General features: G+C 45.3%; 1 protein-coding gene across 9 annotated transcripts in view; it reads left to right on the plus strand.

Moving 5' to 3' along the window:
* Positions 1-19,790, plus strand: part of LOC106567980 (nuclear receptor corepressor 1) — a 121,857-nt gene extending 102,067 nt beyond the window's left edge. For 6 of the 9 annotated variants that reach the window (XM_014137920.2, XM_014137919.2, XM_014137924.2 and 3 more), the window contains 19 exons: positions 255-374; positions 513-596; positions 753-1,009; positions 1,162-1,498; positions 1,756-1,980; positions 2,393-2,599; positions 3,164-3,313; positions 3,779-4,018; positions 4,255-4,393; positions 6,341-6,813; positions 7,083-7,232; positions 12,270-12,418; positions 12,896-13,116; positions 13,331-13,486; positions 14,029-14,171; positions 14,458-14,511; positions 14,728-14,916; positions 16,946-17,131; positions 17,277-19,790. In XM_014137920.2, coding sequence (XP_013993395.2) covers positions 255-374; positions 513-596; positions 753-1,009; positions 1,162-1,498; positions 1,756-1,980; positions 2,393-2,599; positions 3,164-3,313; positions 3,779-4,018; positions 4,255-4,393; positions 6,341-6,813; positions 7,083-7,232; positions 12,270-12,418; positions 12,896-13,116; positions 13,331-13,486; positions 14,029-14,171; positions 14,458-14,511; positions 14,728-14,916; positions 16,946-17,131; positions 17,277-17,473 — 3,677 coding nt within the window. In that variant the 3' untranslated portion in view covers positions 17,474-19,790. The remainder of the gene's footprint in view (positions 1-254; positions 375-512; positions 597-752; positions 1,010-1,161; positions 1,499-1,755; positions 1,981-2,392; positions 2,600-3,163; positions 3,314-3,778; positions 4,019-4,254; positions 4,394-6,340; positions 6,814-7,082; positions 7,233-12,269; positions 12,419-12,895; positions 13,117-13,330; positions 13,487-14,028; positions 14,172-14,457; positions 14,512-14,727; positions 14,917-16,945; positions 17,132-17,276) is intronic. The other 3 variants (XM_014137922.2, XM_014137923.2, XM_014137925.2) reach the window with 3 other exon arrangements.
* The last annotated feature ends 1,105 nt before the right edge of the window (positions 19,791-20,895 follow it).

Genomic DNA, 20,895 nt, shown 5'->3' on the forward strand with positions numbered 1-20,895 from the left:
GTGTTAGTTATGGGACTTCAGATTTATACTACAGTATAGTCGTTTCTGGAAATGTGCTGCATTGCATTGTGTATGATCCTATTACTTATCCTGGGCATTGGTTTACCCAGGGAGTTAGTCAATTGGGACAATGAAAATGGTACCCGTGTGCATCTGAAGTCAGGCATTCATCAGCATTTATTGGTAGCAAGAATTAGGTCTGTATATCTAAATCAGCCTAAATGAACGCATATATTGTGTTCCTGTCTCCGTAGCCATTAAGAACCCAAGAGAGGCCACGTGTAGCCCCAGGTCAGGCCATGAGCTCAAACGCTCCCACGATATGATGGAGGCCGCCAGAGGCCACCCCGGGAGAGAAGGAGCCCCCTTCGAGGGTAAGGCGCGGGTGTGTGCGTGCGTGCGTGCGTGCGTGCGTGCGTGCGTGCGTAACAGTGAGTTTTGTCTTCTATCCTAATCTCTGTGCATATATTCAGGCCACTAGGTGATAGTGACTGACTTTGTGTGTGTGACAGGGTTGATAATCCGAGCCCTGCCCAGAGAAAGTCCCCATGGGGAGTCTAAGGAGAGGCCCATGATCACTGGATCCATCATGCAAGGTAATTAAGTTATCAGGTGACATCATCGCAGCTCCTATGTAAATAATTCAATTGAAAACCGCAAGTTAAACTCAGCAAATATGATTTTTACTTTTTATGAAACGCACATTAAGCCGAGTTTTAAAATGTATTTGTATTTTTCTCTTCCCACTCCAGGTACACCCAGAACCTCTGCAGAGGCCTATGAGGAGAGCATGAAGTACGGCAAGCAGATAAAGAGGGAGAGCCCACCCATCCGCTCATTTGAGGGGGGGATAGGTAAGGGTAAACCCTACGAGGGGGTGAACACCATTAAGGAGATGGGTCGCTCCATCCATGAGATCCCCCGTCAAGAGCAACCTGGACAGGACCCCCGCAAGACCCCCGACATGGCTGCCAACAGCCGAGCCGCCATGGAGGGCTCCATATCCCAGGTAAGTGTGTTTGTGTTCTGCAGCTGTGTGTGTGAGGGAAAGAGCGTGTTTGTGTGTGCGTGCGTGTGTGTGTGTGTGTGCCAGTGATTGCGTGAGTGCTATCTGTTCGTTGTCACCAACAGACAATCCAATCCCTCCTCTCCCTCTACCAGGGCCATCCTCTGAGCCAGTCGGCCATCAAGCACAACGTCAAGTCCCTGATCACCAGTCCCAGTAGGCTGCCCCACGGCCCCACCATGCCCCAGCTGGAGGCCATGGAGCGGGCCAAGTACGAGGAGAGCAAGGTGGCGGCGGAGCAGCAGCAGCGGGCGCGCCACACCTCTGTGGTCAACTCGGCCACCTCCGTGCTGCGCTCCACCCACCAGGAGCAAGGCAAGTCCCAGCTCAGCCCGGGCATGTACCAAGACGCAGATGCCCGCAGGACCCCGGTCAACTACAGCACCAGCTCCATGTCCAGAGGTTCGCCCATGCTGGGCCGAGGACAGGAGGGTACGTCTTGTCTGACCTTCCCTCTCGAAGTCTTCACTTTCAGTTCATAGATCTTCTGTCAGATGTATTTGCACGAGGCCATTTCATTGTACAGCAATTACTTCACAAGCAATGATGTGTGGCTTTAGATCTTATCAGTACAATTTGCAAACATTGAAAGTGTTGAACACATTTTTGTTTAATCCTTATGTTTACTTTATTGATTTTTGTTTTGATGAAAACCATTTGTGTAATTGTCATTTCTCTCCCCTGTCCAGGCTCTGGGAAGCCTACGTCCCACGATAGGAAGAGTGCCATGACCCCCAATCAGAGAGAGAGTGTTCCAGCCAAGTCCCCTGTGTCAGGGGGTGACCCCAACCACCCTATGGCCTCCCACAGCCCCTTTGACCCCCACCACCGCCCCATGGCCCCCGGAGAGCCTCGCTTCCACCTGCCTCCACACCTAGACCCTACCCTCTTCCACCGGGCCGTCCTGGACCCTGGTAGGACACACAACACACCCTGTTACCCTGACCCACCAAGCATGGATTCAAATAGTCATTTCTTTTTTTTGTTGTGAGCCTGGCGCAATGGAACCGATGGAGTAGTCCCAAAAGTGCAAACCCTGCCCATTTGGCACTCCATGCAGGCTCAGTCAAATGCTCAAAGTATTCAGGGGGAAAAATGATATTATATGAACCTGAGCCAACCTCTATGAACAACACAATAATAGACCTGAATCCTGGAATGATAGACTGGGTGAACTAGGGTAGCTTTGTCATTTTTCATTCATAGGCACTGAGTGTCCTGTCCAGTCTCAGGATGAGTCCATTGACGTCAGTAGAGTAATCACCATCTGCTGTTCATATTTTTGGTCTCTATCTGCACCTCTCCTTTCCCCTCCTCCCCATGCAGCTGCATACATGTTCCCAAGGCAGCCGTCCCCGACGGGCTACCACAACACCTACCAGCTGTACACCATGGAGAACACAAGGCAGACCATCCTCAACGATTATATCACCTCACAGCAGATGCAGGTTATACCACGGCCCGATGTTGCCAGGGTCCTGTCGCCACGGGAACAGCAACAGATTGCCATCTCTTATCCTCCCGGAGCGCGAGGTACTGCTGTCTGTCTGTCTGTCTGTCTGTCTGTCTGTCTGTCTGTCTGTCTGTCTGTCTGTCTGTCTGTCTGTCTGTCTGTCTGTCTGTCTGTCTGTCTGTCACCTGAGGGGTGTAGGGAGAGGAGGGACAGATGTGGGGTGATGGGTAGAACGCAGTCTGTGTTCTTGTGAATTAGTGGCTACCTTTTCCAGACGCCCAGAAGCAAATGACCCTGACAAATTGCCTCATATTGATTTAGACTTCTTTTAGTTTATTATCGCTGATTTGTTGACGTATATTTTGGGCCTGCAGCTAATACTCCGTTTTATAAATTGGGTATTGACAAACATTCAATTCAGACTTTCATTTGCTCAGTGATGGCCTCTTACAAGGTGACCACTCCACACACCTTTAAAAAAAATAAGCAGCCCTATTACAAAAACATATTTTTGAGCACTGTTCAGAGAAAGGTGACTGGTAAAACCAAGGCTACTGTACACAGTGTTCATTCATACCTCAAATTGATCCTATGGATTTGGTTCGTGTTGCTCACCGTTGGCCCTTTGCTTCTGTCTGTAAAAGGGATTATTGATCTAGCCCAGATGCCTCCAACTATCCTGTTGCCTCACCCTGGGGGAACAGGTACTCCCACTATGGACCGCATCACCTACATCCCCGGAGCTCAACCCCCTTTCCCTCCTAGGCCTTTCAACCCAGCCTCCATATCTCCAGGTGAGGACCCCCCCCTCCCCAACACCAACCTGACCCTCCTGTTCTCTTACCCCCCTCTTGTTCCTTTATACCCCCCTCCTACCCTCAACCCCCTGAAGCTCTCTGCCCTGCTGCACTCCCCTGAGCTCTGAGAATCTGAATATACCTGAACACACCAATGGACCAGATCTAAATAAACATCTACTGCAGTAACTTCTCTACCCAAAATCAGATGTTCAGTTTGCCTCATTAATTTGGAAATGTAATTTTTTTTTGCCAAAATGAGTAGAAAGCTCCATTTGAGATGGTACCCAGAACATCTCTGCTGTCTATCCTGATCAACATCCAGGCAGGACACTCCTCTCTGTGTCATCAGGCATTCACAACAGCACTGTGTGCTTAAGGCGGCCCAACCACCCTTCTACCCCTCAGCGACTGTGCCCTAAGTAGAGACGGTGTGTAAACCTACTGTGTGTGTGTGTGTTGTCTGTTTCTTTGTGTCCACAGGCCACCAAGCCCACCTCGCAGCTACAGCAGCGGCCTGTCAGGAGCGAGAACGAGAGAGGGAGCGCGAAAGAGAAAGGGAGCGCGATCGGGAGCATCGAGAGAAAGAGAGGGAAAAGGAACGAGAAAGGGAGAACAGGGAGAGGGAAAGAGAGGAGTACAGACAACGAGAGCGTGAGCGAGTGGTGGCTGCAGCGGTTGCCAATGACTACATGCGTGGAGGTGAACCTCAATGCCATTTTATATTGTATAGTGCTGTACAGTGTCATCAAAAATACAGTGCGAACTAGTTCATAGTAGTTTGTTTTGATTGAACCTGGCTGAACAAATTTGCTCACAGAGTTAAGGGATTTTTAATGTAGCCTGTTTTTTGGGACAGTGTTGAAAAAGCCATTACAAACTTCCAACTTTGAATTGCTCTTTTCTGTTATGGAAGTCAGCTCTTGTTTGTCCACCAGGTCCAGGGCAGCCAGATAGACCAGGAAGCCGTGGTTACCTGCGTAGCCCCTCCCCATCTATGAGGTCACAGGAAGCCCAGCAGCAGCGACCCAGCATCTTCCAAGGAACCAACAGCAAGGGCGTCATCACCCCTCTCATGTGAGTCTAAGCCTACTACGCTCTGGCCTTGTAAGCCCTCGCCCCACGTACACTCAGAGAGAGAGAGTGTGTGTGTGATGGAAAAACGCTTTCAAACCAGATATAAAGTACTGGATGTAGAAAAAAATAATGGGCTCATATAATTTTAAAAAATAATTTAATCTTTGAGAACTAACAATCACCAAAATAAAAGCTAGAGAGGGAGATTTTTAAATTCCAAAAACAATGAATTTAGCAGTATTGATTTTATTATTATGTTTAAGCAATAGAACACAGCATTAGCCATGGAAAGTATAGAATGTCAAAAAATGCCCCATGCCCCTTTTCGTTCCAGAAAAAAACCTGTACGTGTACTGTTAATCCATTCTTATATGTGCACCCTTTCAGTTGCAAACTGCACCACATGTCAGGAGCATACTGGCCTGCACTATATGTTTCAGAATGCTATTCTGTACAAGCTCACATAACATAACAGCCCTTCTACTCTTTACCCTTGTAAAAATCAAAATAACTTCACAGATCTTCATTGTAAAGGGTTTAAACACTGTTTCCCATGCTTGTTCAATGAACCATAAACAATTAATGAACATGCACCTGTGGAAAGGTCGAAAGACACTAACAGCTTACAGACGGTAGGCAGTAAAGGTCACAGTTCTGAAAACTTAGGACACTAAAGAGGCCTTTCTACTGACTCTGAAAAACACCAAAAGACAGATGCCCAGGGTACCTGCTCATCTGCGTGAATGTGCTTTAGGCATGCTGCAAGGAGGCATGAGAACTGCAGATGTGGCCAGGGCAATAAATTGCAATGTCTGTACTGTGAGACGCCTAAGACAGGACGGACAGCTGATCGTCCTCGCAGTGGCAGACCACGTGTAACAACACCTGCACAGGATCGGTACATCCGAACATCACACCTGTGGGACAGGTACAGGATGGCAACAACAACTTCACGAGTTACACCAGGAACGCACAATCCCTCCATCAGTGCTCAGACTGTCCGCAATAGCCTGAGAGAGGCTGGACTGAGGGCTTGTAGGCCTGTTGTAAGGCAGGTTCTCACCAGACATCACCAGCAACAACGTCGCCTATGGGCACAAACCCACCGTCGCTGGACCAGACAGGACTGGCAAGAAGTGCTCTTCACTGACGAGTTGCAGATTTGTCTCACCAGGGGTGATGGTCGGATTGGCATTTATAGTCGAAGGAATGAGCGTTACACCGAGGCCTGTATTCTGGAGCGGGATCAATTTGGAGGTGGAGGGTCCGTCATGGTCTGGGGTGGTGTGTCACAGCATCATCGGACTGAGCTTGTTGTAATTGCAGGCAATCTCAACGCTGTGCGTTACAGGGAAGACATCCTCCTCCCTCATGTGGTACCCTTCCTGCAGGCTCATCCTGACATGACAATGCCACCAGCCATACTGCTCGTTCTGTGCGTGATTTCCTGCAAGACAGGAATGTCCGTGTTCTGCCATGGCCAGCGAAGAGCCCGGATCTCAATCTCATTCAGCTGGTCTTTGACCTGTTGGAATGGGAGGGTGATTGCTAGCCCCCCCCCAGAAACATCCGGGAACTTGCAGGTGCCTTGGTGGAAGAGTGGGGTAACATCTCACAGCAAATCTGGTGCAGTCCATGAGGAGGAGATGCACTGCAGTACTTAATGCAGCTGGTGGCCTCAACAGATACTGACTGTTACTTTTGATACTGACTGTTACCTCCCCCTTTGTTCAGGGACACATTTATTCAAATTTCTGTTAGTCACATGTTTGTGGAACTTCTTCAGTTTATGTCTCAGTTGTTGAATCTTGTTATGTTCATACAAATATTTACACATGTTAAGTTTGCTGAAAATAAACGCAGTTGACAGTGAGAGGACGTTTCTTTTCTTTTTTTGAGTTTATATATACATAATATTAATCCTCAACCTCTCTCTGCCACCTCCAGGCCGTCAGCAGCAGCAGCCCAGGCAGGAGCCCGTTACAGCACTGCAGCCGACGCCCTGGCTGCCCTGGTGGACGCTGCCGCCTCCGCCCCTCAGATGGACGTCAACAAGGGCAAGGACTCCTCCAAGCACGATCGAGACGACGACATGTCTTCATCATCATCATCATCCTCTGCGGCCAGGCGGCAGCACGAGCAGCAGCAGCAGGAGGCAGACAGGCGCTCCATGCAGTCTCCCTACATGTCTCTGCCAGGGGGGAAACCCCACCCAGGATACGCTGAGGGGTCTGGTGGTCCCCAGGGGGGAAAGGACAAGGGTCCCCCCACCAAGTCACGCATCGAGGAGGAGCTGAGGACCAGAGGAAAGACCACCATCACGGCCGCCAACTTCATCGACGTCATCATCAAGCGTCAGATCGCCTCGGACAAGGACTCACGGGAGAGAGGCTCCCAGAGCTCCGATTCCTCCAGCAGCTGTGAGTCTTCCACATAGAATAAAATAGAGCAGGGATCAGTGCAGGACATGGATACTATATACAGAGACAAATAGGATTTAAGCCAGTCCTGTAATACTACTGGGTGGGTGGGTGGACACCGGGATATAGATTTGGTTTCTGTTTTTATTCCCAGCATTTCTAACATGTAAGACTTAATAACATAGCAAATAACAAAAAAAGAGAAAATGATCATATGTCAGTGAGAAGGTTGTTTTCAAGGTGTGTGTGTGTGTGTCCCTCCCCTGCAGTGACATCCAGTCGGTATGAGGTGCCCAGTGGAGGAGCCATCGAGGTGATCAGCCCAGCCAACTCTCCAGCCCAGGCCCAGCAGGAGAAACAGCAGCAGGATGACAGGGAGAGGGCTGACAGGGACAGGGCCGCACAGGCAGCAACACAAGGTAAGAAGAAAGCGTTATATTGTGAGCCATTCAATAATAGGATGTCTTCTCAGTTCTGGTTTGCCTGACACAGATTAAGTTTGCAGAGTTGAGCACAGACTAGAGTATATATATTTTTTTTAATGAACCTCCAACTCCTTCGAGTCGCTATGCGTCGATACTTCAACAATGTAAATTCTTAAACCCTTTACTCTGTATAACTATGTTTGTCCCCTGTTGCGTGCCTTTCTTTGTTTGCTGAAATCCATACTTTTTAATAAAACGTTAATCAAATACAACCACCAACTGTTACCTTGTTGAGGTTCAATTAGCACATGTACATTCACGCTGAGTTGCCGTCTTAGTGCAACAGCAACGAGGAAGCAGTCAGTGGTATGTCTCCCGAGAACGACCCTGACAAGCCCAGAGCCAGGTACAGATACAGCTCTTGACCAAGCCAGCCTGTTTAGTAGGGTACACCGTAGCAAACGTAGAACAAAAACCTGTCTTCTTATTTGAGGACAAACATGGGTATACAGTTAGGGTTTACGGATGTACATTTTTGGGAGGTTCATTTAAAAAACTCTAGTCCGCGCTCAACCTACGGTGGCGTTGAGCTACTTGGCAAATATTAAGCCTGCACCTGGACTATTGTTTTATTAATTTTTTATTTCACCTTTATTTAACCAGGTAGGCCAGTTGAGAACAAGTTCTCATTTACAACTGCGACCTGGCCAAGATAAAGCAAAGCAGTACGACACAAACAACAACAGAGTTACACATAGAATAAACAAACGTACAGTCAATAACACAATAGAAAAGTCTATATACAGTGTGTGCAAATGGCGTGAGGAGGTAAGGCAATGAATAGGCCATAGTAGCGAAGTAATTACAATTTAGCAAATTAACACTGGAATGATAGATGTGCAGATGATGATGTGCAAGTAGAAATACTGGTGTGCAAAAGAGTAAAAAAGTAAATAAAAACAATATTGGGATGAGGTAGGAAGATGGGATGGGCTATTTACAGATGGGCTGTGTGTACAGCTGCAGCGATCGGTAAGCTGCTCAGATAGCTGACGCTTAAAGTTGGTGAGGGAGATATAAGTCCAACTTCAGCGAAATTTGCAATTCGTTCCAGTCGTTGGCAGCAGAGAACTGGAAGGAAAGGTGGCCAAGAGGTGTTGGCTTTGGGGATGACCAGTGAGATATACCTGCTGGAGCGCGTGATACGGGTGGGTGTTGCTATGGTGACCAGTGAGCTGAGATAAGGCGGGGCTTTACCTAGCAAAGACTTATAGATGACCTGGAGCCAGTGGATTTGGCGACGAATATGTAGTGAGGACCAGCCAACGAGAGCATACAGGTCGCCGTGGTGGGTGGTATATGGGGCTTTGGTGACAAAACGGATGGCACTGTGATAGACTGCATCCAGTTTGCTGAGTAGAGTGTTGGAGGATATTTTGTAAATGACATAACCGAAGTTGAGGATCGGTAGGATAGTCAGTATTACTAGGGTATGTTTGGCAGCATGAGTGAAGGTGGCTTTGTTGCAAAATAGGAAGCCGATTTTAGTTTTGGATTGGAGATGTTTAATATGAGTCTGGAAGGAGAGTTTACAGTCTAGCCAGACACCTAGGTGTTTGTAGTTGTCCACATATTCTAAGTCAGAACCGTCCAGAGTAGTGATGCTAGTCGGGCGGGCGGGTGCGGGCAGCGATCGGTTGAAAAGCATGCATTTAGTTTTACTAGCGTTTAAGAGCAATTGGAGGAAGGAGTGTTGTACGGCATTGAAGCTCGTTTGGAGGTTAGTTAAGTGTCCAAAGAAGGGCCAGAAGTATACATAATGGTGTCGTCTGCGTAGAGGTGGATCAGGGAATCACCGGCAGCAAGAGCAACATCATTGATGTATACAGAGAAGAGAGTCGGCCTGAGAATTGAACCCTGTGGTAACCCCATAAAGACTGCCAGAGGTCCGGACAACAGGTCCTCTGATTTGACACACTGAACTCTATCTGAGAAGTAGTTGGTGAACCAGGCGAGGCAGTCATTTGAGAATCCAAGGCTGTTGAGTCTGCCGATAAGAATACGGTGATTGACAGAGTCGAAAGCCTTGGCCAGGTCGATGAAGACGGCTGCACAGTACTGTTTTTTATCGATGGGGGTTATGATATCGTTTAGTACCTTGAGTGTGGCTGAGGTGCACCCGTGACCAGTTCGGAAACCAGATTGCACAGTGGAGAAGGTACGGTGGGATTCGAAATGGTCAGTGATCTGTTTAACTTGGCTTTTGAAGACTTTAGAAAGGCAGGACAGGAAGGATATAGGTCTGTAACAGTTTGGGTATAGAGTGTCACCCCCTTTGAAGAGGGGGATGACCGCGGCAGCTTTCCAATCTTTAGGGATCTCGGATGACACGAAAGAGGTTGAACAGACTGGTAATGGGGGTTGCAACAATGGCAGCGGATAATTTTAGAAAGAGAGGGTCCAGATTGTCTAGCCCAGCTGATTTGTACGGGTCCAGGTTTTGCAGCTCTTTCAGAACAGCTACTATCTGGATTTGGGTGAATGAGAAGCTGGGGAGGTTTGGGCAAGTAGCTGCGGGGGGTGCGGAGCTGTTGGCCGGGGTTTTGGGTAGCCAGGAGGAAAGCATGGCCATCTGTAGAGAAATGCTTATTGAAATTCTCGATTATCGTGGATTTATCGGTGGTGACAGTGTTTCCTAGCCTCAGTGCAGTGGGCAGCTGGGAGGAGGTGCTCTTATTCTCCATGGACTTTACAGTGTCCCAAAACGTTTTGGAGTTAGAGCTACAGGATGCAAATTTCTGTTTTGAAAAAGCTAGCCTTTGCTTTCCTAACTGACTGCGTGTATTGGTTCCTGACTTCCCTGAAAAGTTGCATATCGCCGGGACTATTCGATGCTAGTGCAGTCCGCCACAGGATGTTTTTGTGCTGGTTGAGGGCAGTCAGGTCTGGAGTGAACCAAGGGCTATATCTGTTCTTAGTTCTACATTTTTTTGAAAGGGGCATGCTTATTTAAGATGATGAGGAAATTACTAAAAGGCTTAGTCAATGGCGCATCTTCATGGAAAGTGCATTTTAGTCAGACTTAATGTGTCTGGGAAACTAGCCCTTACTGACTGATAAAGCTCTATAGATTAGAGGTCGACCGATTAATCGGAATGGACGATTAATTATGGACGATTTTCAAGTTTTCATAACAATCGGCATTTTTGGACACCGATTATGGCCGATTACATTGCACTCCACGAGGGTACTGCGTGGCAGGCTGACTACCTGTTATGCGAGTGCAGCAAGGAGCCAAGGTAAGGTGCTAGCTAGCATTAAACTTATCTTATGAAAAACAATCAATCTTAACATAATCACTAGTTAACTACACATGGTTGATGATATTACTAGTTTATCTAGCTTGTCCTGCGTTGCATATAATCGATGCGGTGCCTGTTAATTTGTCATTGAATCTCAGCCTACTTCGCCAAACGGGTGATTTAACAAGAGCATTCGTGAAAAAAGCACTGTCGTTGCACCAATGTGTACGTAACCATAAACATCAATGCCTTTCTTAAAATCAATACACAAGTATATATTTTTAAACCTGCATAATTTAGTTAATATTGCCTGCTAACATGAATTTCTTTTAACTAGGGAAATTCTGTCACTTTTCTTGCGTTCTGTGCAAGCAGAGTCAGGGTATATGCAGCAATTTGGGCCGCCTGGCTTGTTGCGAACTGTGTGAAGACCATTTCTTCCTAACAAAGACCGTAATTAATTTGCCTGAATTTTACATAATTATGACATAACGTTGAAGGTTGTGCAATGTAACAGCAATATTTATACTTATGGATGCCACCCGTTCGATAAAATATGGAACGGTTCTGTATTTCACTGAAAGAATAAACATTTTGTTTTCTAAATTATAGTTTCCGGATTTGACCATATTAATGACCTAAGGCTCGTATTTCTGTGTGTTATTATAATTAAGTCTATGATTTAATAGAGCAGTCTGACTGAGCGGTGGTAGGGAGCAGCAGGCTCGTAGGCATTCATTCAAACAGCACTTTCGTGCATTTGCCAGCAGCTCTTCACTGTGCTTCAAGCATTGCGCTGTTTATGACTTCAAGCCTATCAACTCCTCAGATTAGGCTGGCAATAGTAAAGTACCTATTAGAACATACAATAGTCAAAGGTATATGAAATACAAATGGTATAGAGAGAAATAGTCCTATAATAACTACAACCTAAAACTTCTTACCTGGAAATATTGAAGACTCGTGTTGAAAGGAACCACCAGCTTTCATATGTTCTCATGTTCTGAGCAAGGAACTTAAACGTTAGCTTTTTTACATGGCACATATTGCGCTTTTACTTTCTTCTCCAACACTTTGTTTTTGCATTATTTAAACCAAATTAAACATGTTTCATTATTTATTTGAAACTAAATAGATTTTATTGATGTATTAATAAGTTAAAATAAGTGTTCATTCAATATTGTTGTAATTTTCATTGTTACAAATGTATAAAACCGTCCGATTAATCGGTATCGGCTTTTTTGGTCCTCCAATAATTGGTATCGGCGTTGAAAAAATCATAATCGGTCGACCTCTACTATAGATGTCATATGGGGACTTGAAGTATTCTCTTGAAGGTCTCAAGATCTCTTTCTCAAGTATTGGTTTCCTTATGCAATGTTTAAGTTACCCTACATTTACATTTACGTCATTTAGCAGACGCTCTTATCCAGAGCGACATGTCCCGAATGACTCCTCAGCCCAATAACCTTGTCAGCTAAGTACGACAGATAGAGCAGACGACACCATTCCATTCCCCACAAGCTCCCATCTGGTCACCATACCGCTCCACAAGCTATTTCCGCTGGAGGCAAATGTATATCAGCTGCCTGTTGACATACGGGGAGGGTGGAAGGCTTCCACCCTCCCCGATATATCACCCTCTCCTCCATTCCCATATATCACTTCTCTCCCCCATTTCTCTACCCTCCCCAACTTAGTCTGGTAACTGTGTGTTATCCTCACTCAGCAGCTGGCATGCGTTCCTTTGACATGATCCGCTACCGCCAGTCAACGGAGTCCCAGCAGCCCCCCTCCTCCCAGGCTGACGGAGGGTACTCCCAGTCCCAGCAGGTCCCCAAGACCCACCGGGTCATGACCCTGGCTGACCACATCTCGGTAAGACACACTGGTAGCTTTCCACGGTTGCATGCCATGTCATTGCCTGCGCAGTCAGGCATCAGATTGCTATATCATATTTTGTGGTTAGCTGATATTAAACAACGATCCAGGCATGAGTTCTGTCAGGCAACTGCTATGTAGTCAGCCTGAAGAAGACCCCAATGACTTGTTCCTTCATAGCCCTTTTTAACTGGGTTCCTAAGGCCAACAATCCATCTACTGTGTAACCAATACAAATGACTTTACCAACAATTAATGTACAGTATGCCTCCTATACCACTTTTTGTTGAGTGATGATATCTTGAGTGATCCATCGACTGAACTGCAAATGATGATCTCAACAACTCTGACAACAGCCTATACTAGACAACTTTGGATACAAACATTTAAGGGTAGAGACTGAAAATGGAGGTGTGCCTCCAAGTAATAACATCTCCCTGATCAGTCTGTCCTCTCCTTTTTCTCCTTTTATAGCATATTATCACCCAGGACTTTGCCAGGAACCAGGATCCTCCTCAGTCCTCCACCACATTCCAGAGCGCCCAGCTGCCAGTATCTAGCTCGGGCCCCGGGGGCCGTGCCAAGGGCCACAGCCGCTACAGCCCAGAGAACCAGACCCAGGCCCCATCACACCACCAGAGACCCACGCCCAGCAGAGTGTCTCCTGAGAACGCCACTGACAAGCCCAGAGCCAGGTACAGTAACAACACCCACCAGTAGCCCAACACAACCTCTTGACCAAGCCAGCCTGTTTAGTAGGGTAAACCGTAGCTAAACGGTTTGCAATAAGTTCAGGTTGTACCTCCCATGCAAAACATTTTCTCCCTAATGAACATAACCCTGGTGGTGCACCTCTGTCCATTCCATCAAATTATCACTTTTCCCTCTCTTCCTCTGTCCCTTCCCCAGACCTGGTAAATCCCCTGATCGGGGTGGCAGGGGGGCCGTGGAGAGTTATGAGCCCATCTCCCCTCCCCAGAGCTACCAGGATAAACAACAGGAGGCCAGAGAGCAGCAGCAGCAGCAACAACCCCAGAGACGAGAGGCTGACCAGCCTGAGATGAGGTGTGTAGGACTGGCATATCTTCTTAAGTAGTGGGCGCTCTCGCATTTCTTTATGTTCACCTAACGCACACTTGTCAAACTCATTCTACAGAGGGCCGAGTGTCTGTGGGTTTTCGCTCCTTTCTTGTACTTGATTGATGAATTAAGGCCACTAATTAGTAAGGAACTCCCCTCACCTGGTTGTCTAGGGCTTAATTGAAAAGAAAAAGAAAAAACCGGCAGACACTAGGCCCTCCATGGAATGACACCCCTGACCTAATGCAACTTCCAATGATATCACTAGACATATATGTATGTTTCGGCCATTAAGTTGACAAACCAAAAAGCATGACAGCGATTTATTTTGTATGTCTACGTGCATTTGTGCGTGTGGATACTGGATACCTTCAGTGCCCATGGACAGAATGTGCCTTGTGGGCAGCTGTGACCTGTTTGGCATGCTAACAGAGTGGAAACTGGGGGGAGGTGCCAGTGGCACGCTAGCCTAATCATCCCTCTGCTGCCTGACTCTTAACCCCATGGTGGCCTTTCTCTGGTTACAGGGGCGACTCTCGCTCCCCTGGCAGTGTCAGCTACCTGCCCTCCTTCTTCACCAAGCTGGAGAACACCTCCCCTATGGTGAAATCCAAGAAGCAGGAGATATTTCGTAAGTTAAACTCCTCTGGTGTCGGGGATTCTGATGTAGGTAAGTTGCCTCTCTTCTTATCTTCCTTGTACTAACATCATTTAAGAAAGCATTCCAAGATAGAAAAAATATAACATTTGATGGAACTCAATTCGCACTGTATTTTATTAATTTAAAGGATATTTTCTGTGCATTGCACTCATTTCTCATTTAACAACGGGTAACATTGTAATAGGAAGACATACTGTAAAACGACTAACGATTAACTCTGTCTTTTAGCGTCATTTTAGTTTGCAGTCAGACATTTCGTTTGCTAACTGAGCTATGCTATTGTTTCTCCTTTCAGGAAATGCACAACCAGGCACAGAGATCTTCAACTTGCCCGCTGTGACCAGCTCAAGTGAGTATAAACATTTCTAACAGCATAGGATCATATTCTATCACCATATACTCATATTCAAACATACTAGAATCATTTAAACCAACCAAAAATGTTATGAAATAAATTGAAACAAACATTTTTTTGTATGTTTCTGTTTGAATACCCTAATGAACACAACCGTGGTGGCTGTTCCATGTCTTCCCCCTCGTCCTGTGTGTGTGTTTGGCCCGCCAGGCAGCGTGAACCCCAGGAACCACTCCTTCAGCGATCCGGCCAGTAACCTTGGCCTGGAGGACATCATCCGGAAGGCCCTGATGGGCAACCTGGAAGAAAGGCCAGAGGAGCACCAGGGAGGGCCTCAGCCCAGCTGTAACACCCCCAGCAATGAGGCCCGCCAGGAGGCCAACCCCTCGCCGAGCATGGGTCAGTGGCAAACAACCACACGCAGCAGACTGAAACCACTATACAGGAGTAAACATTTACGTATTTACATACACACACACACACACACACACACACACACTCCTTTTTAACCCTGTCTGTCTCTAAAGATCCATTGGAATAGAGTACTTTGTAGGGTGTCCAATCAAAAATATTTTGACCAATGGGTAAAATTATGTTAATTGTGTAGATACTCAGAAAACCAATGGTCTCTATCATAATCTGTTCAAAGGTTGAGTTTTTCTTACCCTTTGTAGGATGGCCAATATTAGGGTGACTAAAGCCCTATTCGCACGTGACTAGTATTACTATAGAACGGCAGTTATGTAATTATTACCCCAACATGTCCGTTTTAACAGTGGACGATTCAGACGGGATTCGTTTTACCAAACTGCCCCTGTAATTATTATTTTTTCCTCATTCACAATTGACCATTATGACGGAAGCCTGGAGGCTCTCCTAGGCTTGAAGATATTTCAAATGTCTTGGAATAGCCTAATATTAGCCTAATGGCTTTCAGTTCAGAGAAAGTCTGAATAATAATGCATATCAATAAGAACCATGAACTGTAACCTATGCAGATATTTAATTACCTGACGTATTTTGCAATTTATTAATTCATTGGTACAATTGTGTCCACTTCATCTTTTAAAAGACAAGACACTAGGAAAGTTGATATATGACAAAACAGATAATTCATCTGTATGCTACGTGCATAGCACTTTGTTTTAAGCATCAATTTGTTCCCATGTTCTAACCCGAACTGGGTGCAGCACCTGTTAAACTCAGTAATATCCCTCAAAACACAGGGATGACGATTAGCACAGGATATGCATTATCAGAGGACCTTGGGGTTTGCTGAAAAAAAGTAGGTTTTTAGGGCTGGGATAATAACCTTCCTGCCAAGTGAAATGACTGACATGGCAGATTTGGACGGGACTAAAATTACAGATGTGGTGATTTTGTGCTCGTGCACATAATACCATTACCTGGGGGATGTATCCTGTCCCAATAGGGCTTAAATCAATGGAGGCCAGAGGAAAAAAGTTGTAAAAAATCTGGAAAATAGTATTTGCGTCAGCTAGCCTGGATGCTGTGTGAGAATTAAGGCAAACTGACAGGCTCACTGTCTTTCTTCTCAAATCCAGAGGACATAAAACAATAGTTAAGATCGATTGAGACATGACATATTTAAATTGTATATGTATATATATTTTAGTATACGCTTTTCATTAATACAAAAATCGTATTTCTTAAAGATCTCTCAGAAAAACAAGCGTATCTCTGAAATGTCAACAGAGCACAGAGCGTACCGTAAGCTTTTTATTTTCTATTAATTTGACATATAATTCAGCTCGTAATGTTAATTTAGCTTTTTGCGACCTGGGCAAACAACTTTTGCAGAAGACCATCGCAACGTAAAATCCTCAAAAGTCGCTGCAAGAAGCGGCACTGCTTTATCAACAGAGCTCGGTGCCTATCGTCGGATGTGTTAGGTTACTGTTCATAATATGTTCGAGAAAGACGCCACTGAACAATTCAGAACATGAATAATCATATCTGTCTTGGTAAAAATGTATTTTATAGCATAAGGAGGTGAATTTATCACGAAAGCACGTTTTCACCCACTCTGGGCAGTGGGTGGACACCCTATACTTTGACATTTTGAGATTTGGAACAAGCTCTCCAGAATAGTCCCAACTCACACTAACACCCACAAACTTACACACACCCACCATCTATGCTGGTGCCATACTGTTATTGTACTATTATTATTATTATTTATCCTGCTACCAGTCACTTTCTTCTAATCTCTGCCTACATGTACATATCTACCTCAAATACGCCAGTATCCCTACACATTGTAAATGTGGTACTGGCACTGAGCCTGTAAATAGCTTCCTCTTTTAGTTATACTATTTTGATATTGAATACTGCACTGTTGAGTAGGGCTTGCAAGTTAAGCATTTTACTGTACCTGTGCAAATAAAACGTATTGCTAACACAACAGGCAAGCAGAAACTGCAGAGCAAAGCCAACAGCCGGAAGTCCAAGTCGCCCAACCCAGGTCAGGCATACGCAGCAACCCAGGCAGCAGGAGGTGAGCGGCCCTCATCAGTCTCCTCCGTCCACTCAGAGGGAGACTACCACCAGCAGGCCCCGGCCTGGGCCTGGGAGGACCGGCCCTCGTCCACAGGTAAGACCCAAGACCCATTTAAACCGTCTATTTGTCTGTGTACACAATACCACATTATTAACAGCCACTCAGGAATTCAGAAATCAGGATTTTCTAAATAAGAAAAATCCCTCTAAAGACTATCCTGTCTCACATCTCTCTCCAGGCTCTATGCAGTTCCCCTATAACCCCCTGACCATGCGCATGCTGAGCAGCACGCCCCCCACCTCCATGGCCTCCCCCTCCATGCAGGCCCAGCAGCCCCCACCAGGAGGCCCTCTGGGGTCCCAGCAGCAGCGTGTGTGGGAGCGGGAGCCCCTACTGTCGGAGCAGTATGAGACCTTGTCAGACAGCGATGACTGAGCCCTGCCACTAGAGCCCTACCTGCCCCTCATCCCACCCCAGAGGAAGGGCAGGCCTCTCAGTACAGGCCTGCCTGCCCACCCCCTCCCCCCAAAACAAGCCTCACTCACTGGTGCTGAATGAGTGTGGGGAGAACAGAGGGTGTGGGGGTGTCCTTTTTGGTGCAACAGCGCCCTCTGACTGCCAGCAGTAAGAAAGGCAGCGAGTGACTTCTGACAGGCTTTAATCTTCAGGATAGACTGACTCCCTTTATGTTCAGAAGCTTTGGCAGACAGCCTGTCAGGACAGAGGAAGCCTGGGTGGAGGATATGATGAAAGATAAAGAACTTGTAATGTATAAATATGAAAAAACAACACAAAATACACATTTCTTTGGGGGGAAATTGTTTGATTTTTGGTAAGATGATTTTGTCTATAAGAAATCATTGTATGTAAATAGTGTAACTTTCTGCCGTTTTTTTTCTTCACTTGATTATTCTTATTTTAATGTTGCTTTTAAATGTTTGTTTTTGAATGAATGGGGGAGGAGCGGGGTTTAATCTTGAATATCAGTCTGTCCCTCCCTGTCCATCTCTTACCCCCCCATCACAGTGAAGCTGAGAGACAGAGGCCCCCTATCCACCTGACCACCAAGCACCACCAAAGCCTGAACATTGTTGACATAAGTGAATGAAACAAACACACACGTTAACATTTTAATTGTGCGTTTGTAATTTGATGCCTGTCTTTGCAACACTGTGGAGAAAGATGATGCATGGATGTAACAATATTTCTGCTGATCTAGAACTTAAAGAAAGCTTTTGTCAGTCACCGCACCATTGAGAAAAACAAAACCAATATCTTTGGAACAAGTTGAGAACACTGAGCAAGCAGAAAGGTGAAAGAAGACTAATAAGCTTGATGTTGTTCCTTCTGCTCGTGACTACTTTACTTCTGGGCCCCCATGTTGATCTGAACTCTGTCAATGAGCCAATTGTGTTTGGATTAAGCTGACCACCACCAAGGTGGGTGTACTGTATGGCACACAGTCTGACCCGTAGCTGTCTCTCTAGGGTTTCCAACCAGTGCAGAATGTTCTACTTATAGTACTCTGCAACCCACGTTGTCATGGTAACTAAAGTACGTCAGGAACCTTCGCCCAAGATTCACCCATGCCTTGTGGCTGGAGAAAAAGAAGGCAGCTTTAAAATTTTCTCAGAGAAATATGTTGGTGTTTTTTGTTTATTTGTTTTGTTTCCGTAGTCCCTATCTTTTTTTTTTATACTGTCCTGACAGTAAACTGATCTGTGTGATTTGTCTTTTATGTTTTTAGACAAAAAAAATACAAAACTAACCAAACATAAAGAATGGTCTGCACCATTGTTGCACTTTTTGCTTTGTAACCTTTGACAACAAAAGCATACTACCTGTTGTATAACTTATTCAAGCTCCTGCAGAGGATTGTACTGAGATGTGCTTTGACTTTGCCCATAATTAATGGAAACCTGGATGTTTATGACCGAGTTCCTGTCTTTTGTAGCTGGTACATGGCTTTGTAGTGTGACACATGCAATTGTTTTACTTTTGTGTATGGTACAGTCAAGTTGTTAAGGAAGAGTTGCTTTTTTGCAGTCATGGTGACTATTCAAGTCCATTGCCTCTTAATCTATTCTCTATTAATATCCAAGATAAATATCAACCGTTTTGTCAAAAGACTAGGTCAACATTGATAATGACAGTAATGTTCCATTGCAAGACCCTTTTTCAGATATGTGAAAGCATACCATGTTTTTTGGTTCTCTCAGCTTTTGCTTCGCTTAAATAATCCCAATCTGCTCTAAACCTGATATTTCCTTGTTTTTTTCCGTGTCATTTTGCTTTTGAATTGTCCTAAAGCTGATGTTCAGATTTTTATTTTCTATCTTTTCAACATCAATTTTATTCATCCTATTTTTGATGGGATGTCAAGTGTTTACAACGGCAATGAGAAAAAGGTTACGAAACTTGAATCTTAAAAAATACATCGAAATGAAGCCGGAAAAGACTAAGTGCAACTTTTCAGCTGTGTCTTTGTCCAAAATTGCACCTTATTCCCTATATAGTGCACTTCTTTTGACCAGATCCAGTGCACTATATATGGAATAGGTTGCCATTTCGGAGGCACCAAATCTGTCAAACATCGTGGTAACTTTTTTTATCTGTTTAAAAATTTGAGACTTGAAAACCCGTGTATCCCATGATGTTGAAATGCAATGTTTGTATCGCACAATGTCTCTTAGTAGTATATTACAAGAGTTCAGACCAATCAATAAAGTGGATCAGTTCTCCACCTCTGAAATGGGGATCTTTTGTTTCTTTCTCGGATTGGTCATTGGCTTACAAGTTCTGAGACCTCTATCATGAAGTCTAGGTCAAGAGGCTAATAGCTTCATCAATACAATGCAATGCTCATCTATAATGACTCATAGTATAGTGAAATGACCACAACCAAAAACAATCAACTTTCAGTGCTAAAATGTTTTATTTGGTATGGCGAAAGAACGCTCAACGGAACAGCCTTTTCACATTCCGGCTGAAGACCGACAGACTGTAAATCAGGCCAAATGTGTAGCATTCTTTTGGCTGGAACATGGGATCTCTGGAATGAGGTACACCTGAAAGACAAGACAACCTTTTTTTTTAGAGGGTCTGACACACGGGTGTGTCTTGGTGGTGGAAAGGACACACCCATATCAAACCACACTTCCAAGACCACTTGTGTTTGTTTCAATCATGGCTTCTAGCAGATCTTTGAGGAGCCGGACAAACAAGGCTAAATCAGTAAGTTAAGCCCCCATTTCAACCAGATGTCTGGCCCCTCTTTTGTCCTCAACATTCTACATCAGGCAAAATATGAAGCAGGTTTCTTTGGGTCAGGTAGGACTTCCGTACTGAATTGGTGAGAATTAAGGTATTCTTCTGTTGTCATGACTTCAAGGCTAACAGTTAAAGATGACAAGTAGCAAGCCCTTTCATAGTTGTATAGGCCTGCTCATCCCAAGAACAGAGATGTCATCAATTTAAGAGATTGTTGTGTCTTTGGTGGTGGTGAGGTAGCGCTGGTCACTGTACACCATCGTTGAGAAATTGGGGTATGTTTATGCAGAGATGGATATTAGTCTGTCCCGTATTTGTAGTTTGGTTTGGCCAGTTGAGACTGCAAATTGCCATCATACAAACTGAGGCAGCAGACTTTGTGAAAATTAATATTTGTGTCATCTCAACTTTTGGCCACGACTGTACATATGACTTGACATGGAGCAAGAGCACACACATCTTGGCCTGCACCTCTCCAACTTGGAAAATAGGAAATATATCACTTAAAGCAGTCCGGTGAATGTTCTCTGCGGATAACACCAGGTTTCCAGTAATTATTTTCAACATACCCTGCATTTTCTCCACAC

The sequence above is a fragment of the Salmo salar genome, chromosome ssa13 (genome assembly GCF_905237065.1).
Source record: "Salmo salar chromosome ssa13, Ssal_v3.1, whole genome shotgun sequence".
NCBI classification, from domain to species: domain Eukaryota; kingdom Metazoa; phylum Chordata; class Actinopteri; order Salmoniformes; family Salmonidae; genus Salmo; species Salmo salar.